At 46.9% G+C, this 13,195-nt stretch overlaps 1 protein-coding gene across 3 annotated transcripts in view; it reads left to right on the top strand.

Annotated features, from left to right (window-relative positions):
• The first annotated feature begins 3,087 nt into the window (after positions 1 to 3,087).
• Positions 3,088 to 13,195, top strand: part of atr (ATR checkpoint kinase) — a 41,740-nt gene continuing 31,632 nt past the window's right edge. For 2 of the 3 annotated variants that reach the window (XR_016488347.1, XM_036952110.2), the window contains exons 1-20: positions 3,088 to 3,399; positions 3,709 to 3,800; positions 3,870 to 4,022; positions 4,129 to 5,015; positions 5,546 to 5,688; positions 5,786 to 5,983; positions 6,097 to 6,257; positions 6,345 to 6,500; positions 6,584 to 6,782; positions 6,931 to 7,184; positions 7,259 to 7,556; positions 7,686 to 7,857; positions 7,948 to 8,103; positions 9,779 to 10,069; positions 11,641 to 11,730; positions 11,849 to 12,075; positions 12,181 to 12,324; positions 12,400 to 12,493; positions 12,716 to 12,841; positions 12,927 to 13,133. Coding sequence is in view for 2 of the 3 variants with exons in the window: in XM_036952110.2 (XP_036808005.2) it covers positions 3,347 to 3,399; positions 3,709 to 3,800; positions 3,870 to 4,022; positions 4,129 to 5,015; positions 5,546 to 5,688; positions 5,786 to 5,983; positions 6,097 to 6,257; positions 6,345 to 6,500; positions 6,584 to 6,782; positions 6,931 to 7,184; positions 7,259 to 7,556; positions 7,686 to 7,857; positions 7,948 to 8,103; positions 9,779 to 10,069; positions 11,641 to 11,730; positions 11,849 to 12,075; positions 12,181 to 12,324; positions 12,400 to 12,493; positions 12,716 to 12,841; positions 12,927 to 13,133 (4,101 nt within the window). In the remaining variant the exon portion in view is untranslated. The remainder of the gene's footprint in view (positions 3,400 to 3,708; positions 3,801 to 3,869; positions 4,023 to 4,128; positions 5,016 to 5,545; positions 5,689 to 5,785; positions 5,984 to 6,096; positions 6,258 to 6,344; positions 6,501 to 6,583; positions 6,783 to 6,930; positions 7,185 to 7,258; positions 7,557 to 7,685; positions 7,858 to 7,947; positions 8,104 to 9,778; positions 10,070 to 11,640; positions 11,731 to 11,848; positions 12,076 to 12,180; positions 12,325 to 12,399; positions 12,494 to 12,715; positions 12,842 to 12,926; positions 13,134 to 13,195) is intronic. The other variant, XM_036952112.2, reaches the window with a different exon arrangement.

Below are 13,195 nucleotides of genomic sequence, written 5' to 3' on the forward strand. Positions count from 1 at the left end.
ACGTAGGTGGGAAAACAGGCTACCTAAGTATGATTCCCAATCAGAGACAACGATAGACAGCTGCCTCTGATTGGGAACCATACTCGGCCAAAACCAAAGAAATACAAAACACAGAATGCCCACCCCACATCACACCCTGACCTCACCAAATAGAGAAATAAAACAGATCTCTAAGGTCAGGGCGTGACAGATGTTTTGGGCTGAGCCTCAGAAGGGAGAAACACAAACGCCAACATTTTGGAGCCAAACACTGATGCTCAGCCTGATAATGGAAATAAACCACACGAGACCTACAAGCTCTTAGAATATATACACAAGAGACCTACAAACTCTTAGAATATAAAGAACCAGTCAAAAAGTTTGGACACACCTACTCATTCAATGGTTTTTCTTTATTTTTACTATTTTCTACATTGTAGAATAGTGAAGACATCAAAACTATGAAATAACACATATGCAATCATGTAGTAACCAAAAAGGTGTTAAACAAATTTTATATTTGAGATTCTTCAAAGTAGCCACCCTTTGCCTTGATGACTGCTTTGCACACTCTTGGCATTCTCTCAAACAGCTTCACCTGGAATACTTTTCCAACCGTCTTGAAGGAGATCCCACATATGCTGAGCACTTGTTGGCTGCTTTTCCTTCACTCTGCGGCCCAACTCATTCCTTACCATCTCAATTGGGTTGAGGTTGGGAGATTGTGGAGGCCAGGTCATCTGATACAGCACTCAATCACTATCCTTCTTAGTCAAATAGCCCTTACACAGCCTGGAGGTGTGTTGGGCCATTGTCCGTTTGAAAAACATAGTCCCACTAAGCACAAACCAGATAGGCTGATGTATTGCTATAGACTGCTGTGGTAGCCATGCTGGTTAAGTGTGCCTGCAAACTTGATGATTGAGTTGGAGGTGTGCATGGCCACGCAGCCAAGGGTGAACAGGGAGTACAGGAGAGGGCTGAGAACGCACCCTTGTGGGGCCCCAGTGTTGAGGATCAGTGGGGTGGAGAGGTTGTTTCCTACCCTCACCACCTGGGGGTGGACCATCAGAAAGTCCAGGACCCGGTTGCACAGGGCGGGGTCGAGACCCGGGGTCTCCAGCTTAATGATGAGTTTGAAGGGTACTATAGTGTTAAATGCCGAGCTGTAGTCAATGAACAGCATTCTTATGTAGGTATTCCTCTTGTCCAGATGGCAGTGTGCAGTGTGATGGCGATTGTGTCGTCTGTGGACCTATTGGGGCGGTAAGACAATTGGAGTGGTTCTAGGGTATCAGGTAGGGTGGCGGTGATACCATCCTTGACTAGTCTCTCAAAGCACTTCATGATGACAGAGGTGAGTGCTACGGGGTGATAGTCATTTAGTTCAGTTACCTTAGCTTTCTTGGGAACAGGAATAATGGTGGCCATCATGAAGTATGTGTGCACAGCAGACTGAGATCGGGATGAATTGAATATGTCCGTAAACACACCAGCCAGCTGGTCTGCGCATACACTGAGGACGCGGCTAGGGATGCTGTCGGGGCCGTCAGCCTTGCGAGGGTTAACACGTTTAAATGTTTTACTCACGTTGGCCAGGGAGAAGGAGAGCCCACAGGCTTTGGTAGTGGGCTGTGTCAGTGGCATTGTATTGTCCTCAAAGCGAGCAAAGAAGTTGTTTAATTTGTCTGGGATCAAGACATTGATGTCCGTGACGGGGCTGGTTTTCTTTTTGTAATCCGTGATTGACTGTAGATCCTGCCACATGCGTCTCGTGTTTGAGCCATTGAATTGTCACTCTACTTTGTCTCTATACTGGCGCTTTGCTTGTTTGATTGCCTTGCGGAGGGAATAGCTACAATGTTTGTATTCGATCATGTTTCCAGTTGCCTTCCCATGATTAAAAGCAGTGGTTCGCACTTTCAGTTTTGCGTGAATGCTGGCATCAATCCACTGTTTCTAGTTAGGGAAGATTGTAATAGTCACAGTGGGTACATCATCACCGATGCACTTGCTAATAAACGTGCTCACCAAGTCAGAGTATACATCAATGTTATTATCTGAGGCTATCCAGAACATATCCCAGTCCACGTGATCGAAGCAATCCTGAAGTGTGGAATCCGATTGTCAGACCAGCGTTGGATAGACCTGAGCACAGGCGTTTCCTGTTTTAGTTTCTGTCTATAGGCTGGGAGCAACAAAATGGAGTCATGGTCAGATTTGCCGAAGGGATGGCGGGGTAGGGCTTTGTATGCATCGCAGAACTTCGTAGCAATGGTCCAGAAAGCTACCAGCTCGTGTCGTGCATTCGATATGCTGATAGAATTTAGGAACCTTGTTCTCAGATTAGCTTTCTATGTCTGACCAGTAGGCCACTCCGTCTGCCTCTCCAGCGTTGTTTTGGATCAGCCTCTGGGATTAGATCCCATGTCCAGGGTGGAGGTCCGAACAAAGGATCCGCTTCGGGAAAGTCGTATTATTGGTCGTAATGTTGGTAAGTTGACGTCGCATTTATATCCAATAGTTCTTCCCGGCTGTAGGTAATAACACTTGAGATTTTCTGGGCTAACAATGTAAGAAATAATACATTAAAAAAACGAATTACTGCATAGTTTCCTAAGGACCTGAAGTCAGGCGACCATCTCTGTCGGCGCCATTTTGTATGGGTGGCTACTTTGAAGAATCTGAAATATAACATATTTACATTTGTACCAACACTTTTTTGGTTACTACATGATTCCATATGTGTTATTTCATAGTTTTGATGTCTTCAGTACTATTGTACAATGTAGAAAATAGTAAAAAGAAAGAATGAGTAGGTGTGTCCAAACTTTTGACTGGTACTGTATAATCACAAGACACCTACACCTACAAACTCAGGCTAGTAGTCCAGATTCTCAATCTCAGACCCACCTGCAGAAGTAGACAGACATACACAGTTATATTGCAATAAAGGTTAAAAAATATATATAAAAAAATTGCAGAGTAGAAAAAGGCCAATGTGATCATCATATTCAATAGGTAATGCTGGACAATAACAGTATCATGCAAATATTTTAGGATTTTTCCCAAAGAGATCCTGTTAAATTATTGAGTTCTAAATTCTGTAAATCTGTTGAGTTTTCCATCGTCTCTGCTACAGTTTCCTCAAGGGAGAGCAGTTTGCGTTTGTAACTTGTCCGAATCAAGACTGGACCTCTACAGTTGCCATAGCCAAACGTCACTTTGGAGCGAAAGTTTTCAAACGGCTCCTTTGAGGAAGACATGAGGGCCGAAATGTTGTCGTTTTTCTCATAGCAGTGTACAATTTAGCCAGCTGTTTTTAAATAGAGCGTTTTGTGGACTGTTCACAGTCCCTGGTCTAAAGATGGAAGGCTTGGAGATGTCCGCTATGATACCTGCACTGCAGGAGCTAGCGAGGTGAGACTCCGCTGTTTTTACGCAGGACATTGTTATTGTTTAGCTACTGTAGGTAGCTAACATGCTAGCTAATGCTGGTTAACTTAGTAAAGTTTTCTAACTGCTCGGCATATTGCTGTTTAATATAATAATTGAACAGTGTGACTTGATAAACGTCAATAATGCTAACTAGCTCGGTAGCTTGTTAATAGTACACTTCGCTAGCTACTGTAGCTAGCTAACTACATTGCTGTAACAACTTGTCAATGCAGTAGAATCAGTCATGCATATCAGACACATTGAAGGTTTGACCATTTTCTACACTTCCAGTGCCACCGCAGAGGAATACAACAAGGTGGTTCAGAAGCCTCGTCAGATTCTCTGTCAGTTCATTGACCGAATACTGACAGACGTAGATGTCGGTGAGTCGCTGTTTCTCGCTCTGTCGCTGTTTCTCCTCGCCCAGTGTATTGACTTTGTGTCTGTTTCAGTTGCGTTGGAGCTGTCTAAGAGGTCCAGTTCAGAGCCAGCGTGTGTGATGCTGTTGGACTTTGTTCAGCACATTATAAAGTCTTCCTCTCTGATGTTTGTCAACCCTGCCTGTCAGCTGGCCCACTTCACAGACACGCAGCAGAGCAGCACCGGTAAGAACGCACACACACACTTGTGGTTTAAACTGTCCTCTCCTCCTTACTCAACTCTCCCTTATTCTCCCGCTCCCTTATTCTCCCGCTCTGTCTCTCTCGCTAGAGTTCAGTAGGTGGGTTGTCGGCAGGTTGCTGCGGGTCGCCGCGTCTCCAAGCTGTGACGTCATCCATGGGCGTGTCTCGGCCGTGCTCTGCTCCCTACTGCACGCACTCAGACCGCGAGCACCAATCACCTTCAACGTCATCGCCAAAGAGATGCTTGGATTGGCCCAGGACCTCAGCAATCTGCTCTACACACACACACACTCACACACCCCAGGAACACATACACGCTCTACAAACACACACACCTTGTGGCCGGTAACCCTGCCGTCTTTCTCTGTCTCTCTCACCCCTTATCTCACCCCCTCACCCCTCCTCCTCCCCTCGCCTGCCTCCTTGGAAACCCTGGTTGCAGTGACAGTGAACGTTCTGACCGATGCCCTCAGGGGATTGGCCAGCCGCAGGGAGATGGGGGTGGCTTGGGAGGCGGGATGTTTGGTCTTGGCCTATGGGAGTGCTCGGTTAAGGAAGGTTGCTATGGTGATGCTGAGGCGGTTGGCAGAGATTGGTGGGTTCCCGGAGAGGCGGAGTCAGGAGTTTTTTACAGCGTACCTGATGCTGCTGGACACACACACACCTGAGCCAGAGACATATGGGGGAGAGCTGCTGAAGCTGACCCAGTGTGTGTTTGGATCTGCGCACACACCTGCTCACACACACACACGTTTTGAGCGTACCCACCTGGCCCAGCTGTTGGAACGTGTGTGTGTTCTGGCAGGGGCGGGTTTAGTTCTGGAATTAGAGGTTAGCCAATCTCTGAGCTTTGTCTTTAACTTCCTGTTGTCCGTTCCACCGGGATACGAGAGCGCCTCGTCGCTACGGAGACAGAGAGTCACTGATGTCTGCAGAAACCTCACACACTCCATCGGGATGGAGAAACAGTCTGAGGTACGCACACACCATAGAGGTAGAAAGAGGACTCATCTTTGTATCTGCAATTATTAAGTTTTTCTCAGCATGGCCTGCGCAAGTGAATCAATCTCTATTTTAAAGTGGTCAATTTTCTTCTTCTTTTGTGTAAAAAAAAGCGTAAAGCTAATGTTAATGATTTACCACCACCTGCAGTGCTGGAGTCCTGAACCAAATCTTGTGTGTCATTAATTTATTGTGGCCACTAGACGGTGATATTTTATAAACCATAGGCAACCCAATTTGAAAAAGAAGACAATGCTTTGATCGTTGACTGATCGCTGACTGATCGCTCCCAACCCATTGTAGTCTCCACCCAGTTGACTATTTTAAAATGGTGGAACCCCTCACTGGCAATGACCATGCTGAAACGGGTTTTATCCATCTAGAGTCCCCTTTCCACCTGTATCACACACACACACACACACTGGCCTTCATTTATCAACCAATTGCATTTGGTTTGAATATTTGTGTAAAATCAACTTACACTGTGTGTGTGTGTGTGTCAGTGTGTGCATGGGTTTCTTTACACTGCCCTGAAGGCTGAGGTTGCCGTGGTGATGCAAGAGAGGGAGGATGGAGAAACGGCTGCTAAGCGACCCTGTCTACCCATCACCCCCCTGGCCAGCAAGACCCCCGAAACCCCCCCGATGTGAGTCACATCTGATCTCTACTCTCTAGATCACTCTAAACCCTACTGTCCATATCAACGTGTTACCATCTTTATCTTTATTTATGTGTGTGTGTAGGGAGGTGGACATGCGTGTGCGTAGTGAGGTGTGGGCGGCAGTGAGCAGCAGGCTGGATGACCTTCTGGCTTCTCTGGTGAACTGTGACCTTGACCCGACGACCCCTGAGCCTGATGCTGACCCTCAGATGACACTGAGAGCTCTGGAGGGACTCTCTCTCATCCTGCACCTGGCTGGCCTCTGTTCCACACACACCAGGTATATCACACACACACCCAGAAGGTAACATACACACACCAACACACACCAGATATCACACACCCCACATTATCTCTCACACAGATCTTTCCATCTCTCTTTCTCTCCTCCAGTTCCTCCTCTCTGCTGTGGCTGTCTGCCTCCACTCTGGGCAGGGCTTTGGAAACCTGTCAATCACTACTGGGTGGGGCTAAGTCTACCGCCGACCACGCCCATATACGGTCTGCCATCCAGGTGGCTGTCAGAATACTGGACTCCATCATCTACCTGACAAGTAAGAAAACACACACGCACACACACACATACACATATAAATTGTTGTCATGTAAAATGTCGTTCTTGCCTCCGTGTCTGTGCGTAGTGAGTAGCCCGGCTGAGGACAGTGGTCTCCAGAATAGTGTGTGCGCGTTGCTGTCCGTGCCATGGGTGTGTGAGCTGTCGTCTGTCCCAGCCTATCAGATGGCAGGATTCCCCCCCAGCCTCCCCGACTTGGCTAAGAGAATGTCTCCCTGCTACTGTGAGTTAGTGTGTGTGTGTGTGTGTGTGTGTGTGTGTGTGTGTGTGTGTGTGTGTGTGAATATAACATCTCTGTCTCTGCAGCCCCCCAGGTCCAGGCGGAGTGTGTGTTGCTGCTGTCTCTGCTGCGTGAGGATGTGTGTGTGTCGTGGCGTGTGTCTGTGTGTTCCCAGGCCCTGGAGAGTCCCCATGAGGTGGTCAGGGCCAGCGCTGTCAGGAGCTTTCCTCTACTACTGCACCATGTGGGACAAACACACCACAACCTGACACACACCACGTTAATGTAAGTACACACACCACAACTTGACACACACCACCTTAATGTAAGTACACACACCACAACCTGACACACACCACCTTGCACACTGACATACTTTCAGCGTTTCCATCACTGTGCCAAGGGTATGCTAACAGTGTTTCTGTCTGTGTAGGAGTGTCCTGGAGGACAGCTCAGAGCAGGTGAGGGCGGAGCTAGCTGGTATTTCTGGTCACCTGACCTGCGTCCTATCGGGGAGCTCCAAATTAAATGTCAATCACAAGGAGCCCCTCCCATTACCCATGATCCTTTGCTCCCGCCTCGGCCTTGCAGCTGAGCATGCTGGGAAGGGCACTCCCATTGGAGCATCCGTCATCAAGCCTGTCCTACCTCTGCTACGACCGAGTAGCAGCAGTGTTGCCAAAAGAGGTGTGTGTGTGTTCTTGTTTTAATGTTGACGAAATGAGTGTGTGAGATCTTACGTGTGTGTGTGTGTGTCTTAGCGTTCCTAGATGCTCTGCCGCACCTCTGCCAGCATGTCAACCTTGGAGGCGGAGACAGTGACTCTCTGGCCATTCTGAGAGATCTGATTGGCCTAATAGAAGACCCAGACCCGTCAGTCAGAACACTCTTCAGCCAATCAGTTCGCTTTCTGCTGGCGGAGCCCACCTCCGAACCTGACCAGGATCCAGTCAAGGAGCTGCTGGTGTCTCGTGTGAAGGAGGCGTTCAGTAAGGCTAAACTCAACAGAGACGACGAGCTACGCAGCACGCTCATACTGACCACTGGAGAGATTGGCAGGTAACACACACATCAGAAAACACTTTATGTCTTGTTGAAAAATATGTGATGGAGATGAATTAGACCTTGGTGACAGTTCTAACAATCTTTCTCTCTGTCTCTCCCTCCCTCTCTCTCTCTCTCCCCCAGGGCTGCTAAGGGTAGCTTGGTGTCGTTCTCTCTCCTGAGGTTACTTCACTGTCTCCTGTCCAAGTCCTCTCCTGTCTCTGTCTCAGCCTACACACAGATCACTGCCCTGGCCACAGCTAGAGGACTCAAACTACAGACACTGTTCAGTCAGTACAAGAACCCTGTCTGCCAGGTAACCCTGTCTGCCAACACACACACACTTGTATATAATCACAACTGCCTGCTTGTACCTGGTTGTACCAGTGTTGGTGTGTGTGTTTAGTTCCTGGTGGAGTCTCTCCACTCGCGTCACGTCGGCTCCCTGCGGAGCACGCCAGAGCAAGGTAGCCAGCTAGCCAATCAGAGAGAAGTAGCTCTGGACATCCTGTCTCAGGTCGCCCACGCCTTTGACTTCCCTGACCTGCAGCGCTTCCTCACGGTATGTACACACACACACATATATACAGTTGAAGTCGGAAGTTTACACACACTTAGGTTGGAATCATTAAGACTAATGTTTCAACCACTCCACAAATTTCTTGTTAACAAACTACAGTTTTGGCATGTCGGTTAGGACATCGACTTGGTGCATGACAACAATTACAGACAGATTATTTCACTTATAATTCACTGTATCACAATTCCAGTGGGTCAGAAGTTTACATACACTAAGTTGACTGTGCCCTTAAACAACTTGGAAAATTCCAGAAAATTATGTCATTGCTTTAGAAGCTTCTAATAGGCTAATTGACATAATTTGAGTCAATTGGAGGTGTACCTGTGGATGTATTTCAAGGCCTACCTTCAAACTCAGTGCCTCTTTGCTTGACATCATGGGAAAATCCAAAGAAAACAGCCAAGACCTCAGAAAACAATTGTAGACCATTTCCAAACGCCTGAAGGTACCACGTTCATCTGTAGAATCAATAGTATGCCAGTATAAACACCATGGGACCACGCAGCCATCATACCACTCAGGAAGGAGACGCGTTCTGTCTCTTAGAGATGAATGTACTTTGGTGCGAAAAGTGCAAATCAATCCCAGAACAACAGCAAAGGACCTTGTGGAGATGCTGGAGGAAACAGGTGCAAAAGTATCTGTATCCACAGTAAAACGAGTCCTATATCGACATAACCTGTAAGGCTGCTCAGCAAGGAAGAAGCAACTGCTCCAGAGCCGCCATAAAAAAGCCAGACTACTGTTTGCAACTGCACTTGGGGACAAATATCATGCTTTTTGGAGAAATGTCCTCTGGTCTGATGAAACACAAATAGAACTGTTTGGCCATAATGACCATCGTTATGTTTGGAGGAAAAAGGGGAGGCTTGCAAGCCGAAGAACACCATCCCAACCATGAAGCACGGGGGTGGCAGCATCATGTTGTGGGGGTACTTTGCTGCAGGAGGGACTGGTGCACTTCACAAAATAGATGGCATCATGAGCAGGAAAATTATGTGGCTATATTGAAGCAACATCTCAAGACATCCGTCAGGAAGTGAAAGCTTGGTCGCAAATGGGTCTTCCAAATGGACAATGACCCCAAGCATACTTCCAAAGTTGTGGAAAAATGGCTTAAGGACAACAAAGTCATGGTATTGGAGTGGCCATCACAAAGCCCTGACCTCAATCCTATAGAATTGTGTGGGCAGAACTGAAAAAGCGTGTGCGATCAGGGAGGCCTATAAACCTGACTCAGTTACACCAGCTCTGTCAGGAGGAATTGGCCAAAATTCACCCAACTTATTGTGGGAAGCTTGTGGAAGGCTACCTGAAACGTTTGACCCAAGTTAAACAATTTAAAGGCAATGTTACCAAATACTAATTGAGTGTATGTAAACTTATGACCCACTGGGAATGGGATGAAAGAAAAGCTGACAAATCGTTCTCTCAACTATTATTCTGACATTTCACATTAAAATGAAGTGGTCATCCTAAATGACTTAAGACTAGGAATTTTTACTAGGATTAAATGTCAGGAATTGTGAAAAACACAAACAAATGTCAGTTTGTTTATTATAATCTAGAACTTGATATTGAAATCAGCAAGGATTTAATTTGGACCAATTGAAATGTGTGTGTATACAGTGTGTGTGTGTGGTGTGTGTGTTTGCAGAGGACTCTCCAGGTGCTCCTCCCCTATCTGGCCGCGAAGGCCAGCACCACAGGCTCCGCCCTCATCAGGACGCTGGCCAATGAGATGAAAGCAAACCGGCGCGAGATCCTGATCAACAACTTTAAGTACATCTTCAGCCACCTGGTGTGTTCCTGCACTAAGGAGGAGCTGGAGAGAGCCTTCCACTACCTCCAGAGAGAGACGGAGATAGAGCTGGGCTCTCTGCTGAGGCAGGACTTCCAGGGCCTGCACAACGAGCTGCTGCTACGCTTGGGAGAACACTACCAACAAGTACACACACTGGGGCATTGCTTTGTGTCCAACATCCTTTAGCTGGAATATGTTCACTTCATGTCATCATGGCCTTGTGTGGCTTATTGCGTTGTCTGTGTAGGTGTTTAATGGTCTGACTGTGTGTGTTTGTGTGTAGGTGTTTAATGGTCTGACTGTGTGTGTTTGTGTGTAGGTGTTTAATGGTCTGACTGTGTGTGTTTGTGTGTAGGTGTTTAATGGTCTGACTGTGTGTGTTTGTGTGTAGGTGTTAAATGGTTTGACTGTGTGTGTAGGTGTTTAATGGTTTGACTGTTTGTGTGTAGGTGTTTAATGGTTTGACTGTTTGTGTGTAGATGTTTAATGGTTTGACTGTTTGTGTGTAGGTGTTTAATGGTTTGACTGTGTGTGTTTGTGTGTAGGTGTTTAATGGTTTGACTGTGTGTGTTTGTGTGTAGGTGTTTAATGGTTTGACTGTGTGTGTTTGTGTGTAGGTGTTTAATGGTTTGACTGTGTGTGTTTGTGTAGGTGTTTAATGGTTTGACTGTGTGTGTTTGTGTGTAGGTGTTTAATGGTCTGACTGTGTGTTTGTGTGTAGATGTTTAATGGTTTGACTGTGTGTTTGTGTGTAGGTGTTTAATGGTCTGACTGTGTGTGTTTGTGTGTAGATGTTTAATGGTTTGACTGTGTGTGTTTGTGTGTAGGTGTTTAATGGTCTGACTGTGTGTGTTTGTGTGTAGGTGTTTAATGGTTTGACTGTGTGTGTTTGTGTGTAGGTGTTTAATGGTCTGACTGTGTGTGTTTGTGTGTAGGTGTTTAATGGTTTGACTGTGTGTGTTTGTGTGTAGGTGTTTAATGGTCTGACTGTGTGTGTTTGTGTGTAGATGTTTAATGGTTTGACTGTTTGTGTGTAGGTGTTTAATGGTTTGACTGTGTGTTTGTGTGTAGGTGTTTAATGGTCTGACTGTGTGTTTGTGTGTAGGTGTTTAATGGTCTGACTGTGTGTGTTTGTGTGTAGGTGTTTAATGGTCTGACTGTGTGTGTTTGTGTGTAGGTGTTTAATGGTCTGACTGTGTGTTTGTGTGTAGGTGTTTAATGGTCTGACTGTGTGTGTTTGTGTAGGTGTTTAATGGTCTGACTGTGTGTTTGTGTGTAGGTGTTTAATGGTCTGACTGTGTGTGTTTGTGTGTAGGTGTTTAATGGTCTGACTGTGTGTTTGTGTGTAGGTGTTTAATGGTCTGACTGTGTGTGTTTGTGTGTAGGTGTTTAATGGTCTGACTGTGTTTGTGTGTAGGTGTTTAATGGTTTGACTGTTTGTGTTTAATGGTTTGACTGTGTGTGTTTGTGTAGGTGTTTAATGGTTTGACTGTTTGTGTTTAATGGTCTGACTGTGTGTGTTTGTGTGTAGGTGTTTAATGGTTTGACTGTTTGTGTTTAATGGTCTGACTGTGTGTGTTTGTGTGTAGGTGTTTAATGGTTTGACTGTGTGTGTTTGTGTGTAGGTGTTTAATGGTTTGACTGTGTGTGTGTGTAGGTGTTTAATGGTCTGTGTGTTTGTGTGTAGGTGTTTAATGGTTTGACTGTGTGTGTAGGTGTTTAATGGTCTGGCCATCCTGGCCTCATTTGCCTCCAATGACGACCCGTACCAGGGACCCCGTGACATCACCACCCCGGAACACATGGTAATGACATCACACTGATGACATCATTGCTTTTCTGATTAGTTTCTAGGAGATGCATCAGTCCTTTAGCAGTGGCGAGTCTTCCTCTTTACTTTAAATCTCTCTCTCTCTCCCCCAGGCTGATTACCTCCAGCCCAAGCTGCTGGGCATCCTGGCCTTCTTCAACATGCAGCTGCTGAGCTCCAGTGCTGGGGAGAAGGACGGTAAGAAGATGGCCCTGACCAGCCTGATGGCCCTGATGAAGATGATGGGCTCCAAACACACCAGCTCAGTCCGAGTCAAGATGATGACCACACTACGGACTGGACTACGATACAGACAAGACTTCCCTCTGCTCTGCTGCCAGTCAGTACACATAGTGCTAACACACGTACACACACACACACACACTAATTCAGTTTGCTTGCTTCCTTCTTCCTGGTTATAACTTATTGTTTCCTGTGTGGACAGGACGTGGGAGTGTTTTGTGCGTACAGTAGAGCCCGCCCACCTGGGGCCGTTGCTCAGTCATGTGATCGTGGCGCTTCTTCCGCTGATACCACTCCAGCCCAGAGAGACTGCTGCTATAATACACTACCTCATACTGGACAACAGGTAACTGGACACACACACACACCACCCACACACCACCCACACACACAGGTGACAATCTCTGTCTGTGTCCTACAGGGAAGAGGTGCAGGACTATCTTCATGAAATCTACTTCCTGCCAGACCACCCTGAACTCAAAGACATACACACTGTCCTGCAGGACTACAAGAAGGTGGGAACACACACACACACCCACCCACCCACACACACACAGTCCTACAAAAGGTGAGTACACACATATGGGTTATTACCCTAGCCAGATAAAGTCCTTCCAGCCTTTGGTCCGTAGGCCTGAGACGTTCACCCAAAAACACTGTTTTACTCCGCAGGGGAAAAGCTCCAATACACTCACTTTTGATGATGACGAAGATAATGAAGGTTCTCTTCTCTCTAGTTGACGTCCAGGACCAGTGACCTGGCTGCAGGCCTGCAACTCTCCATGAGGGCTGTCCAACACGAGAACCTGGACGTCAGAGTTCACGCTCTGACCAGCCTCAAGGACATGATGCACAGCAACCAGGTGTGTATTGTTTCTTTAACAACACATGATTCATAGTTGTCACATTTTGTGTGTTTTGCTGAGAGGCTGTGTGTGTGTTCTCTAGGAGTGGTTGCTGCGACAGGTGTGTGCGTCGGAGGCGGTAGAGCCAGTCATCTCCTCATTAGTCTCAGTGTTACTGCGAGGTTGTCAGGACTCTTCCCCGACGGCCAGGCTGCTGTGTGGGGAGTGTCTGGGGGAACTGGGGGCCGTGGACCCTGGACGGCTGGACCTCTCACACACACACACACACGGCAGCAGCAACACCTTCGTGGTAAGGACAGAGCGTGAAAACGCTGTGAAATGAACACAGAAAGGAAACCGCGTTTCTTCCAA

The sequence above is a fragment of the Oncorhynchus mykiss genome, chromosome 18, assembly GCF_057628025.1.
Source record: "Oncorhynchus mykiss isolate SJ-2025 chromosome 18, ASM5762802v1, whole genome shotgun sequence".
Classification (NCBI taxonomy): domain Eukaryota; kingdom Metazoa; phylum Chordata; class Actinopteri; order Salmoniformes; family Salmonidae; genus Oncorhynchus; species Oncorhynchus mykiss.